Here is a 12,869-nt window from a genome sequence, read left to right as displayed (position 1 = left end):
TTTGTTTAATTGAAATTTATTCGTTTACACTAAAAGCTTTACAAATACTGGAGGTTTATAATAGCTGTTCGAAACTTTTATACAATATTCAAACTGTAACCATATCATCTACCGTTCACCCCAATTTCACGCATAATTGAACATCTAAAGCACAAAAGAAAGTGAAAGTTTGCTATTAATTTTTTATTATGTTTTATACCCGTACTACGTTTTCTATTTAGATTAACATCATTGTTTATTACAATTTCATTAAGCAAATAGATGGATTAAATTATTTTAAAATAGCCAAATGTAAATTACATCTGTTGATTTTATTATATAAATAATAAAAGATCCATAAGTTTTTTTTTCCCAACTATTATTAAGCGATGGTTCTATTTATAAAATAAGAAAAATCATTCTTTAACTTTAATAGTAAAAGATTAAAGAATACAGTTTTAGTACTGATAAATATAAATCTTCAGAAACGAACACTCAATCAGTTTTCTATTTGAATTCTGATACTGTAGTTGTTCAATGGTACTTAAGGGGTCAGTATAGGCACGTCCCAAAGGTCCCAGGACCCATCGACGTCGTGAGGGATGAATAACGGTGACATACGCCTATGCGTTGCCGGCTTGTAACGATGTCTAACGTATATTACCAACCAAGCTGATATTGTCAATAGTGGATCTGTCAAGTGGTTGAAAAAAAAAACAATATATATATATCCCGCTGAGTTTCTTTCGCCGGTTCTTCTCAGGTCCGTGCTAAATTCCGAACCGGTGGTAGATTTTTGACTATCAATTTGCAAGTGTAAACACTTCTATATTGGATAAAGATTTTTGACTTTGACTTTGACTTTGGTTGGTAAAGGACGTGCTTTAAACGTGCCAATTACCTCTCATAAAAAGTGGTCAGTAATAATAATATATGCCAACATTTTTGAGAAAACCAAAACAATTGATTTGTGGGTGGTTCAAGCGAAAATTACATGACATTGACTTAATATTTTATTTCTTAAAAATATAGAGTACATTAAGCATAGTAATTTTTAAAATAGACACAGTTTTTTTCAGAATATGCCTCTATATTGAAGGCCCACATGAGTTGATAAACCATCAGGGCGTTACGGGAGCATGCGAAGACGAACCCGTGATGCCCACCAAAGAGGCGGAATGAGTACCTCAACATTTTTTTAGTGGGTATCAGATATTACTTTTTTTTTAAAATAAAAAGTGAAACACGAAATAGGAAAACAAGGTTCTGCGAGTAATTCAAGAAAAATTAGGTATTAAAGTAGAAAAAATCCGTCTTTCTGCTTGCTTATAAAGATATTATTTTAGGGGAATTAAATGTCATCCTCAGAGTAAGCTGTTCCATCATATATTAAAAATGATAATTGTAAGACAAAAATCCAAAGAAATATCTTTGTGTTTTACATCATGTCTATATTTGGAAGTACTAAAATAAATAAAGTAAAAAAATAATCCCATGAAGTCTAGTTTTAATTTGATGAAGTATATTATATCAATTACATTATCAAGAAAACGAATTCTTAAAAAATAATTAGTTTACTTAAAATAATATAAAATCAAATTACAGTTTTAATAACTTTATTTATTTTTATAAACAATTATAAAAAGTTCATATAAATATGTTACATATAAATAATTTACAACAGTGTGGTTTCAATAAAAAAATCTGTCTGATGAAAAAGCTTTATTTTTCTCAATAATTAGACCTATGATTTTTTGAGTGATCATATGATATGTCATAATATTTTTTAGATATAGCTTAATATACAACATTGTCCAAGAGAATGTAAGTGTTGGTTGCTTTCGAAGTGAACTGTTGAATTTTTTTTTAACACACTCACTACATCTTTAGTGAGATTTGTAGGTCTCCAGAAGTTAGTATAATCAAACTATTAAAGACAGCTTACAGTGTATACTTAACATGTTGGAAAAAAAAATATCGACTGTTTTATTTTTATTTTATGAAAATAAATAACATATTAAATTTACCCATTGTAAATAAATGAATATTACCTTTTACACTTTGCAATTTGAACCAGTTATTTAAGGTACCAGGTTATATATTTAGGTAAAAAAATGTCTTGTATAATAAATAATTGGATACAAAAAGAAATATTGAAATGCAACTTTGCTAAAATTAAAATAGAGATTTCCTTAAGTTGCTAGACCGATCGCTTGTATATCTTTCCTCTCTCTCTCTCACTCCATCTGTTAATTTTTCCGTTGACATTTTATGCAACGGCATCACTTGACCAGTAATTTGTTAATTTTGTACATTTTTAATAAGATTTTTTTATTTCACCCGTGTAATTTCACTGACCCCAGTGCTATAAAACAAGTTGGCCCATTGACTAGTATATTTATTATACTGAGCAACCCTATTTTAAATATATACTGGCGAATAAATCCAACAGCGAAGGTATATATTGGTTACAAATATCACGGCATAAAAACCTCATTTTATCTCTAAGAAATCGGAACGGGAAGAGTATCTACGATTCTTTTCAAATTATAAATAATTACTAAAAATAATTTTGTTTAATTCTAGTAAAGTATTAAATATTTGTAGCAATTTTTTATTGAATCAATCAATCAATTGCTTGGACTTTTAGAATATATATGAAATTTATTGATTTTAAATTTACTTGACACGTTCATTTCAATTTTTAAACACTGGATATTTATAGTCTATGCTCGGTGATTGACGCCATTAGTGCTTTGCTGTCAAACGAATGAAATATCCAATAAAATTTGAGCTTTTTAAAATTAACAGGAAGTCGTCGTCTCCTAACAGACACCGAGTGATATCTTATTTCGATTTTTGGAATATTATGGCTCAAAACATTAACCCTCATTACGCGTCTTCGTCAAATCCCGCCAAACAGAATGAGGACACCATAAAATTAAAGGATAATCACGCTGTGAGCAAACGGTAAGATTTTTCATACTTATTAACTATTATGCCTTATATTGGCAAGTTACTTACTGGTACCCGTTCTAACAGATTGCAGAAGGAGCTTATGGAGTTGATGCGATGTGCAGACAAAGGAATATCAGCGTTTCCAGAAAGTGAAAATCTTTTTAAATGGATCGGTACGATCAACGGTCCGCTGGAGACTGTTTACGCGGGCCACAAGTACAAACTGTCCCTGGAATTTCCAAATTCATATCCTTATGCACCACCTGTAGTAAAATTCTTGACACCTTGCTTTCACCCCAACGTAGACGGGTGTGGATCAATATGTTTGGATATATTAAAAGACAAATGGACGGCTCTTTATGACGTCCGTACAGTTTTATTATCGATACAGAGCTTGTTAGCCGAGCCCAACACACAGAGCCCCTTAAATCAACAAGCATCGTATCTATGGAACAACCAGCCCGCCTATAAGAAATATTTAGATGAATTTTACAATAAGCATAGAGACTCATAGTTCAAGTACTGGTCGGCTGAAGGATGTTGGGTTCAATTATATTTTGTGTTGTGAATGTGATGACTGGATGGGTGTTGGCACGTTTAATTCAATTCATATTTGTTACAGATTATAAATTCTAAGTTGACTAACTAAAGATATTGTTTAAGTCAAATTGTTTCCATTTAATTTTTTTTTATTTATTGTAAACTATTAAATTCTGGATCTATTGCTTATCACCTGATTTTGAGGAGTGTGTATTAAGATCACTGACAAATACAATTATTTAGTTCAATTCCATAAATTGTTTTCTTTAATCACTCATTTAATACCTTATATGTAATATTGTTGCCTTTTATCATGCTAGAAAAAAAAAAAATAACATTATGAATAAAAAAGAGGTAAATCTGTATAAACCTTTGGTATTTGTGAAGCAATTATAATTACATACTTATTTTTCAAATATAAAACATAGGTAAAAATCAGTTGACTGAAATAAGAATCTCGAGCGCTGTTTATATCATATCATGTTACAAGTTAATCAAGCTATTTTCTTCATTACAAGAAATAAATATAATAAGATATAAAAGAAAAACTAAAATGAACACAGCTGAGTAAATGTTAAAATTAAAAAAATTACTACAGCATTTTCACTGAGGTTATTAATCAATCCATTTAAACACAACTCCATTATTATGAGAACTAAAAATGAGTCGAAATTCTTCAGTTAATGTTTTAAGTAAAAATGGAATAGTCACAATTATACACTGAAAGAATATTTTGGTTTCAATTAATAAAATAATGATAAATGTAATGCATAAGTTTCATTTAAATTTATTAAATAGACATACAACAATATAGACATTAATAATGTATAAAGTACAGTCACACATTAAGTTATAGGCACTTTCCGTTTAGAAACAGGCCCTTTACATTTAATATTTATAACAAATTGTCAAAAGTTTAATTGTATGTACTTATTTGATATATTTATACTTCCTAGTGTGACTTAACTTATTAAACTTTAGCGGTTAATATGTGTGCATCTTGAACTTACAAGAACTCATTTTAATGTTTCGTCTGACCCATTTGACTGGTTACATACACACATACATACACTTAGTACTCGTGACAATACAATCGAAATATTCAATTTTATTCGCTTCAGAATATAGATTAAAAAAATGATTGTACTTAAAAAAAAATTTAACTATATATATTTAAGCATATCAACCGATCTTTAGGAAATTAAATATTCTTTATTTCTTACTTTAACAAAGAGCTGATCAAATAATGGAATTTGAACGGCTTGGAATTGGTGCCTTGATTAATATTTTTGCAATTTTTTTCTATCTATATATAAGTCAAATTAAAATAACAAAATCCGTAGATGTTGTTAATTTTTTTTATCTCATTAATCATTGGCACTCATGCTCAAACTATTCAGGAGCTATTTATGTGACACGCACGCAATAATTACGGGAAAAGGGAGTATAATGTAACGTCTAAGTAACCCCATTATTAATTCATCATTAACGAATATTTATTTGTGGTCAATGGTGTTTACGATTATTTTAGAGGGTTAAGTAAATAGGAAAGGGTACAAGGGGATACCAGCGTAACACACATGAATAGCTCTTACGTAAAACACATTTTCAATATAAATAAAATTTTAATGTTATATTATCTGTATACCTAACTACTTATTATCTATGGAATAACTTAACGAATTTTGGTCATGTTTTTTTTAAATAGATCATATTAAATGCTATGTCTATTCAAAATAAAACAATCAGGACTAGAAAACTGCCTTAAAGAATTAAATACTAACCAAATAAATATACAACGATTAATAAATATACCATTTGAATTGATAAGATTTTAATAGCGGGAACATTATTTTATATTGTGGTCTTCCGATATGAAGTTTAGTAAGACTTCAGACTGAATATATGGCTGAGAACGTTTTTACAAATTGTCATCACTACTTTTTTGAAATACGTTTCGAAAATAAATAAATTAAAACTACTATTGAAAAAATAAACACGATGAGGTGTTATAATGCTCTGTATGGTTCCATATACTAATCGTAATGGACTTTTTGTTGCAACGCAAGTATTGTTGTTCTTCGAAATGCCATTTTGTTATTCGTTTGTGATAAAATTTTTGGTAGTGTTAACTAATGAACCAAATGGAACCAAAATAATTTGTAACAATACGTTCATTTCCGATGTTTGCTAAAATATTTACAGGTACACACAAGAATAACATTTCATCTAAAAGAATAAAATTTTATTAAAATTGCGACAAATAGCTTACTATTACGATCAGCGCGGTCTTTTAAAAACCTGAATTCAACGAGTTACTTTTAAAAAAATATCTCAAAGAACTTGTGACGTCACAAAACAAGGCAAAAATTTGCTAAATACTTAATTTTGCAAGATAAATAAAAAAAAGTACGAGTTTGGCTCTTGTACTAAAGCTTTCACATCGATGAGCACATTCCTTGGTTTTATAAATACGGATAGTTCCCTTTTTTCTGTAAAAAATTCAACTGGCAAAGTAACGATTACATACAGCCATGTTTTAGTTCACTAAGCTTATTAATAGGAATCCAAACATTGAGAAAGAAACATCGATAACATAAAAAAAAACTGTCATAAATCTTAATATAAAATTAATTACATCTAAGAATAGGAATGACTTTGAACCAGATCGAATATATATTACGATTCTGTTTATGTCGGCTCACATGAGGTCTGATGACACACGTATTGGGTATAAGGTCGCATCGATCGTATTTCAACTGATTCGAGTTCTTTTTATCGATTTTCCCATCATTTCAAGTTAATAAAAACGGCTTCTATTGACTGGCGAAATTTTTTTAAAAAATCGAATCTGCCGGATATTTTATCGGTACGAACGTAATCTTTGCATCTGAAGCAAGTTTGTGTTTAACACTTGTCATGACGCCTGATTGTATGGTATAAATTGAAGAACTGCAATTAATGCGAGTAATTTTCCTGAATAAAAACAATTTCCAAATTTAACGATAATGTTAATTAGACAAACTATGTCGAAGTATTACTGAATTCAATCCGATGAATAGATGACATCTATCGACCACGACTCTCGAACTAGTGTGAACCAGCGTTAACTAGATCTAAATAGTTTCCATATAATATTTTTTGTTGTCTAACTACACTACAGTCTGTTTAAAAATCCTCATATTCAAATACATAATGCTTTTGTATCGTACACGTACCTTATAATTTATTCTCACAAATACATTCTAGGTAAATGTAAACTACAAAATTAATAAGTGTTGCCAGCTTCAAACATAAAGACAGAATAATAATTTATTTTTTATATAAAACAGAAATATTGAATAAAATTTAAATATTTATTAACACGATTAACAGAAGTGCTTTGCGTTGTTTGTGCTTTCAAAATTCGCAATTTCTCGGCCGATACAAAACAAAACTTGCTACGCGACAAAACGATTTATGTCCATTGCATTAAGAGCTAACTTTTTACTATAATCAGTAAAATTACCATCACAAAAACGCTTATCCCTAGTATAAATATACAGTGCATTTTCCTATTTTTTCTTTGATACCTTTCAGCTTTCTGCAGCTGCTTGAACCCTTCGTGAACTTGCACCTGGGTTTGTTCAATGTTGTAATCTATCCTGTCTAAAACTGTACCCTGTTCGTGGACCATAGTCGCCAAATCTTTAAAGATATCGTTCAAATCCACGATGGACTTGACAATCTTGTTAACTTCCTCATCTCTCTCCTCAATCATCTTGCTGTTCTCCTCCTGCATCAGTAAGAGCTGTTTTTGACTCATCGCTTGCTTCTGGAACATTCCATCTAAATTTTCCTCGTCGTAGTTCTGTGAACCGGATGTACTCGGTAGCGAGAATAACAGGTCTGTCTGATTGTTGGTCAGTCCTGGCAGAAGGTCGTTGTCCTGTAAGCTGAGTTCTTCAAAGTTTGGGAGGTCGAAGTACGCGTTCGATCTTTCTTCTCTGGAAGTTAAGGATTTCAGGTAGTTCGACTGCGACGTGCGGAAAGTTATGCTCAGATCCTGAAGAATTGTGACTAATGCTAGAACTACGTTACTCGCTAGTTTCTGTTCGCTGTTGTTGCCTGGAAGAAATATAATCAGTGATAATGGTCGGAAATCTGATGCCTAAAAACTTGGGAAAACGCGTATAGTAACCTTTTTTTTGTTTTTTAATAATATTTTTACGATATAGGAATACGGACAGGTAATTGCGCCACGTGACAGTAAATGGTCACCAATGCTCATAGACATTGACGCTGTAAGAAATATTAACCTTTCCTATTGTCGCCACCAACTTGGAACACGTAATCACCAATCATGGGAACTAAAAAGTTATGTCTCTTGTGCCTGTAGTCACGCAGGCCTCTCGTTTGTTTCTTAAGTATAGTTAGAAAATTAAAAAAAAACATACCATGTCGTATCTGAGATTTGATAGTTGTAATTCGCGCGTGAGCTTGAGTGAAAAGTCGGCCAATTTCTGCCGATAGTCGGTCAATTTGCTGCTGTTCGCCGCTGTCGTCCAGAGCTGGCCTTCGGATCTGTCGCTCGTGACGGGACTGAAGTTCTGACAACTTAGTCCTTAACCTGAGGGCAAAATTTAATCTGGAATAAGAAGTCGGTCTAAATGTTTCCTGGCCTAAGCTTCCATGTCATGGCTACTTTTAACATTCATTATAGATTATTATTCCACCAACCTGCATTGGAGCATGGTGGAATATGCATCCTTATCCATACCTTCTCCTCAAAGGGAGAGGAGGCCTTAGCTCAGCAGTGGGAAATTTACAGACTGCTAATGTACATATTAGGAAATTGGTTACAATCGATTAAAATCAAAATACACATGAAACGTAACACTCATGTTAGAAATATGTCAAACATTAAAAAATTGTCATTGTCTTTGATTAGTATTTATAATTGTATTTGATATAGAAATGTATAACGGATGTTACCGGCGAGAGAAAAAAAAGAGTTACTAGTACCAAATATGTCAGAAAAACAAAAATTTTTTTAAGTAATAAGACAATATGTTGAACTTCTTGTATTAATACAAAGCTATGACATTTCAGCGAATATATAATATAAATATTACTTACAAAACCACTTTATTGCATGTGTCACTTATAGATATGATTAAATCCAACCATATTATACTTAGAAAAGACTCAATGCCTATTATAAATACTTCTCCATGTCATATTGAACATAATTTATATGTACTATTATATATTCTTTGTGTCATGATATAAGTAGATAGAGGCGCAAATGGGTCACCTCACGGTAAGTGCTCACTACTGCCCATAGACATGATAAGAAATATTAACCATTCCATACATCACCAATAAAGTAAGATTATTATGTTAAAACTGGAACACAACAATACTGAGTACTGCTGTTTGTGAATAAAATATCTGATGAGTGGGTGGTACCTACCCAAAGAGGCTTGCACAAAGGCCTACCACCAAGAAAAAATACTACTTTTATGTAGTAGACTCAGTTATAGTCTCAGTAACATATATGATAGCTTGAATTCAACAAAACTTGACAAATATGATAATGTTTGCCTTCTTAATTGAGGAAATATTATAATTAAAATGAATCACCAACTCATAAAATCTCAGTGGTGCTTGGCTAAATTGGACCCATAGTTTGCATACACTGGCCACACACATTTTTACAAAATATCACACAATTGTACGTTATCAAATCTACTTACACATTAAGTTTCATAACATTATTATGTTCAGCCATCATCCAAAACACACCTCAACTCAATGTCAAGTTCATCCCAAAGCATATATTATTTTACTTACTTGAACACCAAGTATTTATATATTCTCTGTAGATGTTTTAGTTGAAATTGCACACTTAATCAAACAAGTACCTACTGGATCAATAACTTATGCTTCATCATATATAAATGGCTCCACATACCTCGTAACTATGTAATGCGCCTCCTCTAACGAGTCACTCCAAGGTGGTGGGGCATTGGAGTCAGATTTAAGCTCCAAGCCTGCTTCCATTTCATGAGAATTTGATCTCATCAGTCTTACTCTCTCAGTGTCATTTGCCTATTGTTAAATTATTATTACAACACTTTGTAATTAGTACAAGATCATAGATCATTGTCAAGTTAAATTTTATTATGCTTTTATTAAATTATATATATGTTAAATAATTTTGTAATCGTTATGTTCCAATAAATTAATTTACTATAATTAATTTTATAGTGTATTATTAATTAAATTATAAAACTCTAGTAGCTTTTGAAGTATTTGTGCAAAATTAGAGTTGAAAAACTAAATCAATAACTGTAAACCTACCTGTTCTGAAAATATATGCTTGCTGTGTATAGCATTATTTCGCATTAACACGAAAACTTCTGTTAAGCTTCGTGACACCATTTTGTTAAATAATTCGAATTGAAAACAATTAATTTTCTATTTTTATTTTGATAATCCTCAATCGCCACACGAAAATATCATTTTGACAAAAAACAAATTGATTGACTTTGACAGTCCCATCAACAATCGGATCTTTATATATGAATATTAAGGTTTATGTTACATATTAGAATACCTACAGAAATAAATATTATGAGAAATCTTTATTAAATATCTTTATTTTTTAGAGATCTTTTTATATAAAATAATGTAGGTAGAATACAAATGTTAAAAGATCTTTTTTCATAATCTTCGTTATAATGTTACATACCTAAAACATAAAAATAACACTACAGTCTGTTAACTGACACCACTGATGTTGATTGATATTATTGGATATTTTTTTACCATCGAAACATTCACCTTCTACTGACGATGAAATTAGATAACATTTTAAACATTGTTTTGTTTATTAGTGCAGTCTGTGACAGAATATAAGACATGACATATGTCAGTTTTAGGTTATGTTTATAATATAGCCGGAATTTTTAAAAACAATTTGTCTCACAATATTAAAGAACCTGCAAGTTACTAACCAATTTTAGGAAGTTTATTTTGTAATATATTCGTAATAACTCCTTACAAATGAGTGTGCCGACTCATGATCCCGGTCCTGAACAGTTCCAACAGTTTCCTTCCAATAGGATTATTGTGATCCATCCGGGGTCACTCTATGTAAGGATAGGACGAGCTTCCGACTTAGTCCCAGTCAAACAACTCCACTGCATCGCAAGAAAACGTCGACCTGGGGGTAAAATATACCGTGATCCTTTCGTACCTCCTAGTGTACCAAAAACGAAGGAACTCATTGAAGAATTAGAAGAATGTCGGCTACAAATATCGCACACACTTCAGTCGTGTATGCAATCAAATGGAGCCAGGCGATATGCGACGCCACCGCAACAAATAGCGGCTTTTAACCGCAGATCATTGCCGGAAACGGAAAACGATGGAGAACCTTGGCCGCAAGTACAGTGTGAGATCGTTATTGGGGACTTGGTACTCGACATCGATCCTGAGCTGCCTTATAACATACATTTTCCGTTCCGAAGAGGTGATTTCAACTTGCACTCAGAAGTTGGTGGTTCTATTTCATCAGTTCTAAATGATTTGTATACTATTTGGAGTTCCATTATTGAATACAAGTTGGACATACCTCTTATAGAACTTGTTAAGTATCGATGTGTATTGCTCATACCCGATATATACTCTAGAAGTCATTTAAAATACTTAACTTCCTTGTTACTAAAGGATTTAGGGTTTGGACACTGTTTCCTTCTGCAGGAAAGTGTAGGTGCAACATTTGGAGCTGGAATAGGCTCGGCATGTGTTGTAGATATTGGTGACCAAAAAACTGCCATTTCATGTGTTGAAGATGGTATTTCTCATAAGACCACCAGATTAAGAATGGACTATGGTGCTGGAGATGTGTGTCAAGCATTATCTTGGATGTTCCATAAAAGTGCTTTTCCTTATAAAAACTGGAATGAGAATGTTCCGAGAGATGTCATTCTTATGCGTAATCTCTATCAAGACTTTTGTCATGTAAACTTAGATGTGTGTGGACCACAAGAGAAAACCTTCCTAGTTGATCACCCTGGTGATGTAGTAAACAAATATACCTTGCAAGTGGGTGATGAATGTATAATATCACCACTTTCTTTATTTTATACAGATCTGCTTAAAATTACTGGTCAGAAAACAACAAAGATTCAGAATCGACAGCCCAGTGATGCAGAAGACCCTTTCGATGCGGAATTTTTAAGGGAGACTGGTAGAAAACGTGAGACTGCTGATCCAAGCGCTAATGAAAGCCAACAATTTGAGGCGACAAATGAAAATCAACCTGCTGCCAATCCCGATGAAGATATTGTAGTGGATACATTAGAAGGAGGCCCTGGAGATATTGTATCATTAGCCCCAGGGCAAGTTCTAAGCTTAGATGCAGCAATATTACAAAGTATAGATCGTTGCACTAGTGAAGAGCTGAAACGAAAGATGTACAGTAGTATTTTGATTGTCGGAGGTGGGGTTAAAGTTCACGGACTTAATTTATGGCTGCAAAATAGATTAGCTCTCCAAATTCCCTACACATATAAGACTGAACAGTTAGAAATAGTGACGTCTCCAAAGGATATTGATCCAGCAAGTACTGTTTGGAAAGGAGCAGCAGTCATGTCTTGTTTGGAATCCGCAATAGAACTCTGGATAAATCAGAGCGAATGGAATAGATATGGGTTGAAAATATTGAGAGAACGCGCTCCATTTATATGGTAACATAATAAATATAAGATCTATATATAAAAGTTATAAATAAATGTTGGAATTGTCTGTTTTAGTCAGTAAACAATCTTTATTAAGTATTTTACTCGTCTGTTATTTACCCGCCAAAACACACATCACATGTCACAGCTCTAAAAAAATTTGACAAGACTCAAGACTGGAATACTGGTATTGTAACTTAGTTTTTCTGTTGTATATGGTTTTTGTGAATAATTATATTCGGTTTTTAATAATATCATATCTTGTTTTTTATTATTCGGGGCAGCTCGTGTCGTTGACAGTCTCAACTCTGCCGAAACTTGGTTCAAGATTGGGTTAATCTAACCTAATTAAGGTAGCGAGAATCACCACTAATTGCCTAATCCGGCAATGCGGGTTACGATGTTTTGTTAGAAATAGGTACCTACTATTAATTTTATTAGCTGCATCTGGCGGTGACGAAATATTTCGTTATATTAATGTAAATTTAATTAATGAAAATCTTAGGTATATGTAGTATCTGGATAATATAATGCCTACAAAGATTAAAAAATTAAATTGAGCCTGTAATCTCGACTGTACCGTTCAATCTCCATCGCATGTGACATTGGCGAAATAATCGGTGCACTCTAGGCACAAATAAAAGCCACAATAAAAATATATTT

At 32.1% G+C, this 12,869-nt stretch overlaps 3 protein-coding genes across 3 annotated transcripts; 2 read left to right on the top strand and 1 right to left on the bottom strand.

Moving 5' to 3' along the window:
• The first annotated feature begins 2,719 nt into the window (after positions 1 to 2,719).
• On the top strand, positions 2,720 to 3,725 carry LOC125073383 (ubiquitin-conjugating enzyme E2 C). The gene is made up of 2 exons (XM_047684191.1): positions 2,720 to 2,949; positions 3,022 to 3,725. The coding sequence occupies exons 1-2, from the start codon at positions 2,750 to 2,752 to the stop codon at positions 3,449 to 3,451; spliced, it is 630 nt and encodes a 209-aa protein (XP_047540147.1). The 5' UTR covers positions 2,720 to 2,749; the 3' UTR covers positions 3,452 to 3,725.
• Positions 3,726 to 4,214: 489 nt separating this feature from the next.
• LOC125073564 (syntaxin-16) lies at positions 4,215 to 9,988 on the bottom strand. Its single transcript, XM_047684427.1, has 4 exons — positions 9,823 to 9,988; positions 9,434 to 9,570; positions 7,914 to 8,086; positions 4,215 to 7,584 (listed from the first exon to the last, which is right to left on the bottom strand). Exons 1-4 carry the CDS (start codon positions 9,901 to 9,903, stop codon positions 6,956 to 6,958), a joined length of 1,020 nt encoding a protein of 339 aa, XP_047540383.1. The 5' UTR covers positions 9,904 to 9,988; the 3' UTR covers positions 4,215 to 6,955.
• A 307-nt stretch (positions 9,989 to 10,295) lies between these two features.
• On the top strand, positions 10,296 to 12,419 carry LOC125073374 (actin-related protein 8). The gene has a single exon (XM_047684179.1). The coding sequence runs from the start codon at positions 10,528 to 10,530 to the stop codon at positions 12,217 to 12,219; it is 1,692 nt and encodes a 563-aa protein (XP_047540135.1). The 5' UTR covers positions 10,296 to 10,527; the 3' UTR covers positions 12,220 to 12,419.
• The last annotated feature ends 450 nt before the right edge of the window (positions 12,420 to 12,869 follow it).

This window comes from Vanessa atalanta, chromosome 24 (genome assembly GCF_905147765.1).
Source record: "Vanessa atalanta chromosome 24, ilVanAtal1.2, whole genome shotgun sequence".
In the NCBI taxonomy this organism is placed as follows: Eukaryota; Metazoa; Arthropoda; class Insecta; order Lepidoptera; family Nymphalidae; genus Vanessa; species Vanessa atalanta.
The sequence above is the reverse complement of the archived record's forward strand: the minus strand, read 5'-3'. Positions and strand labels throughout refer to the sequence as shown.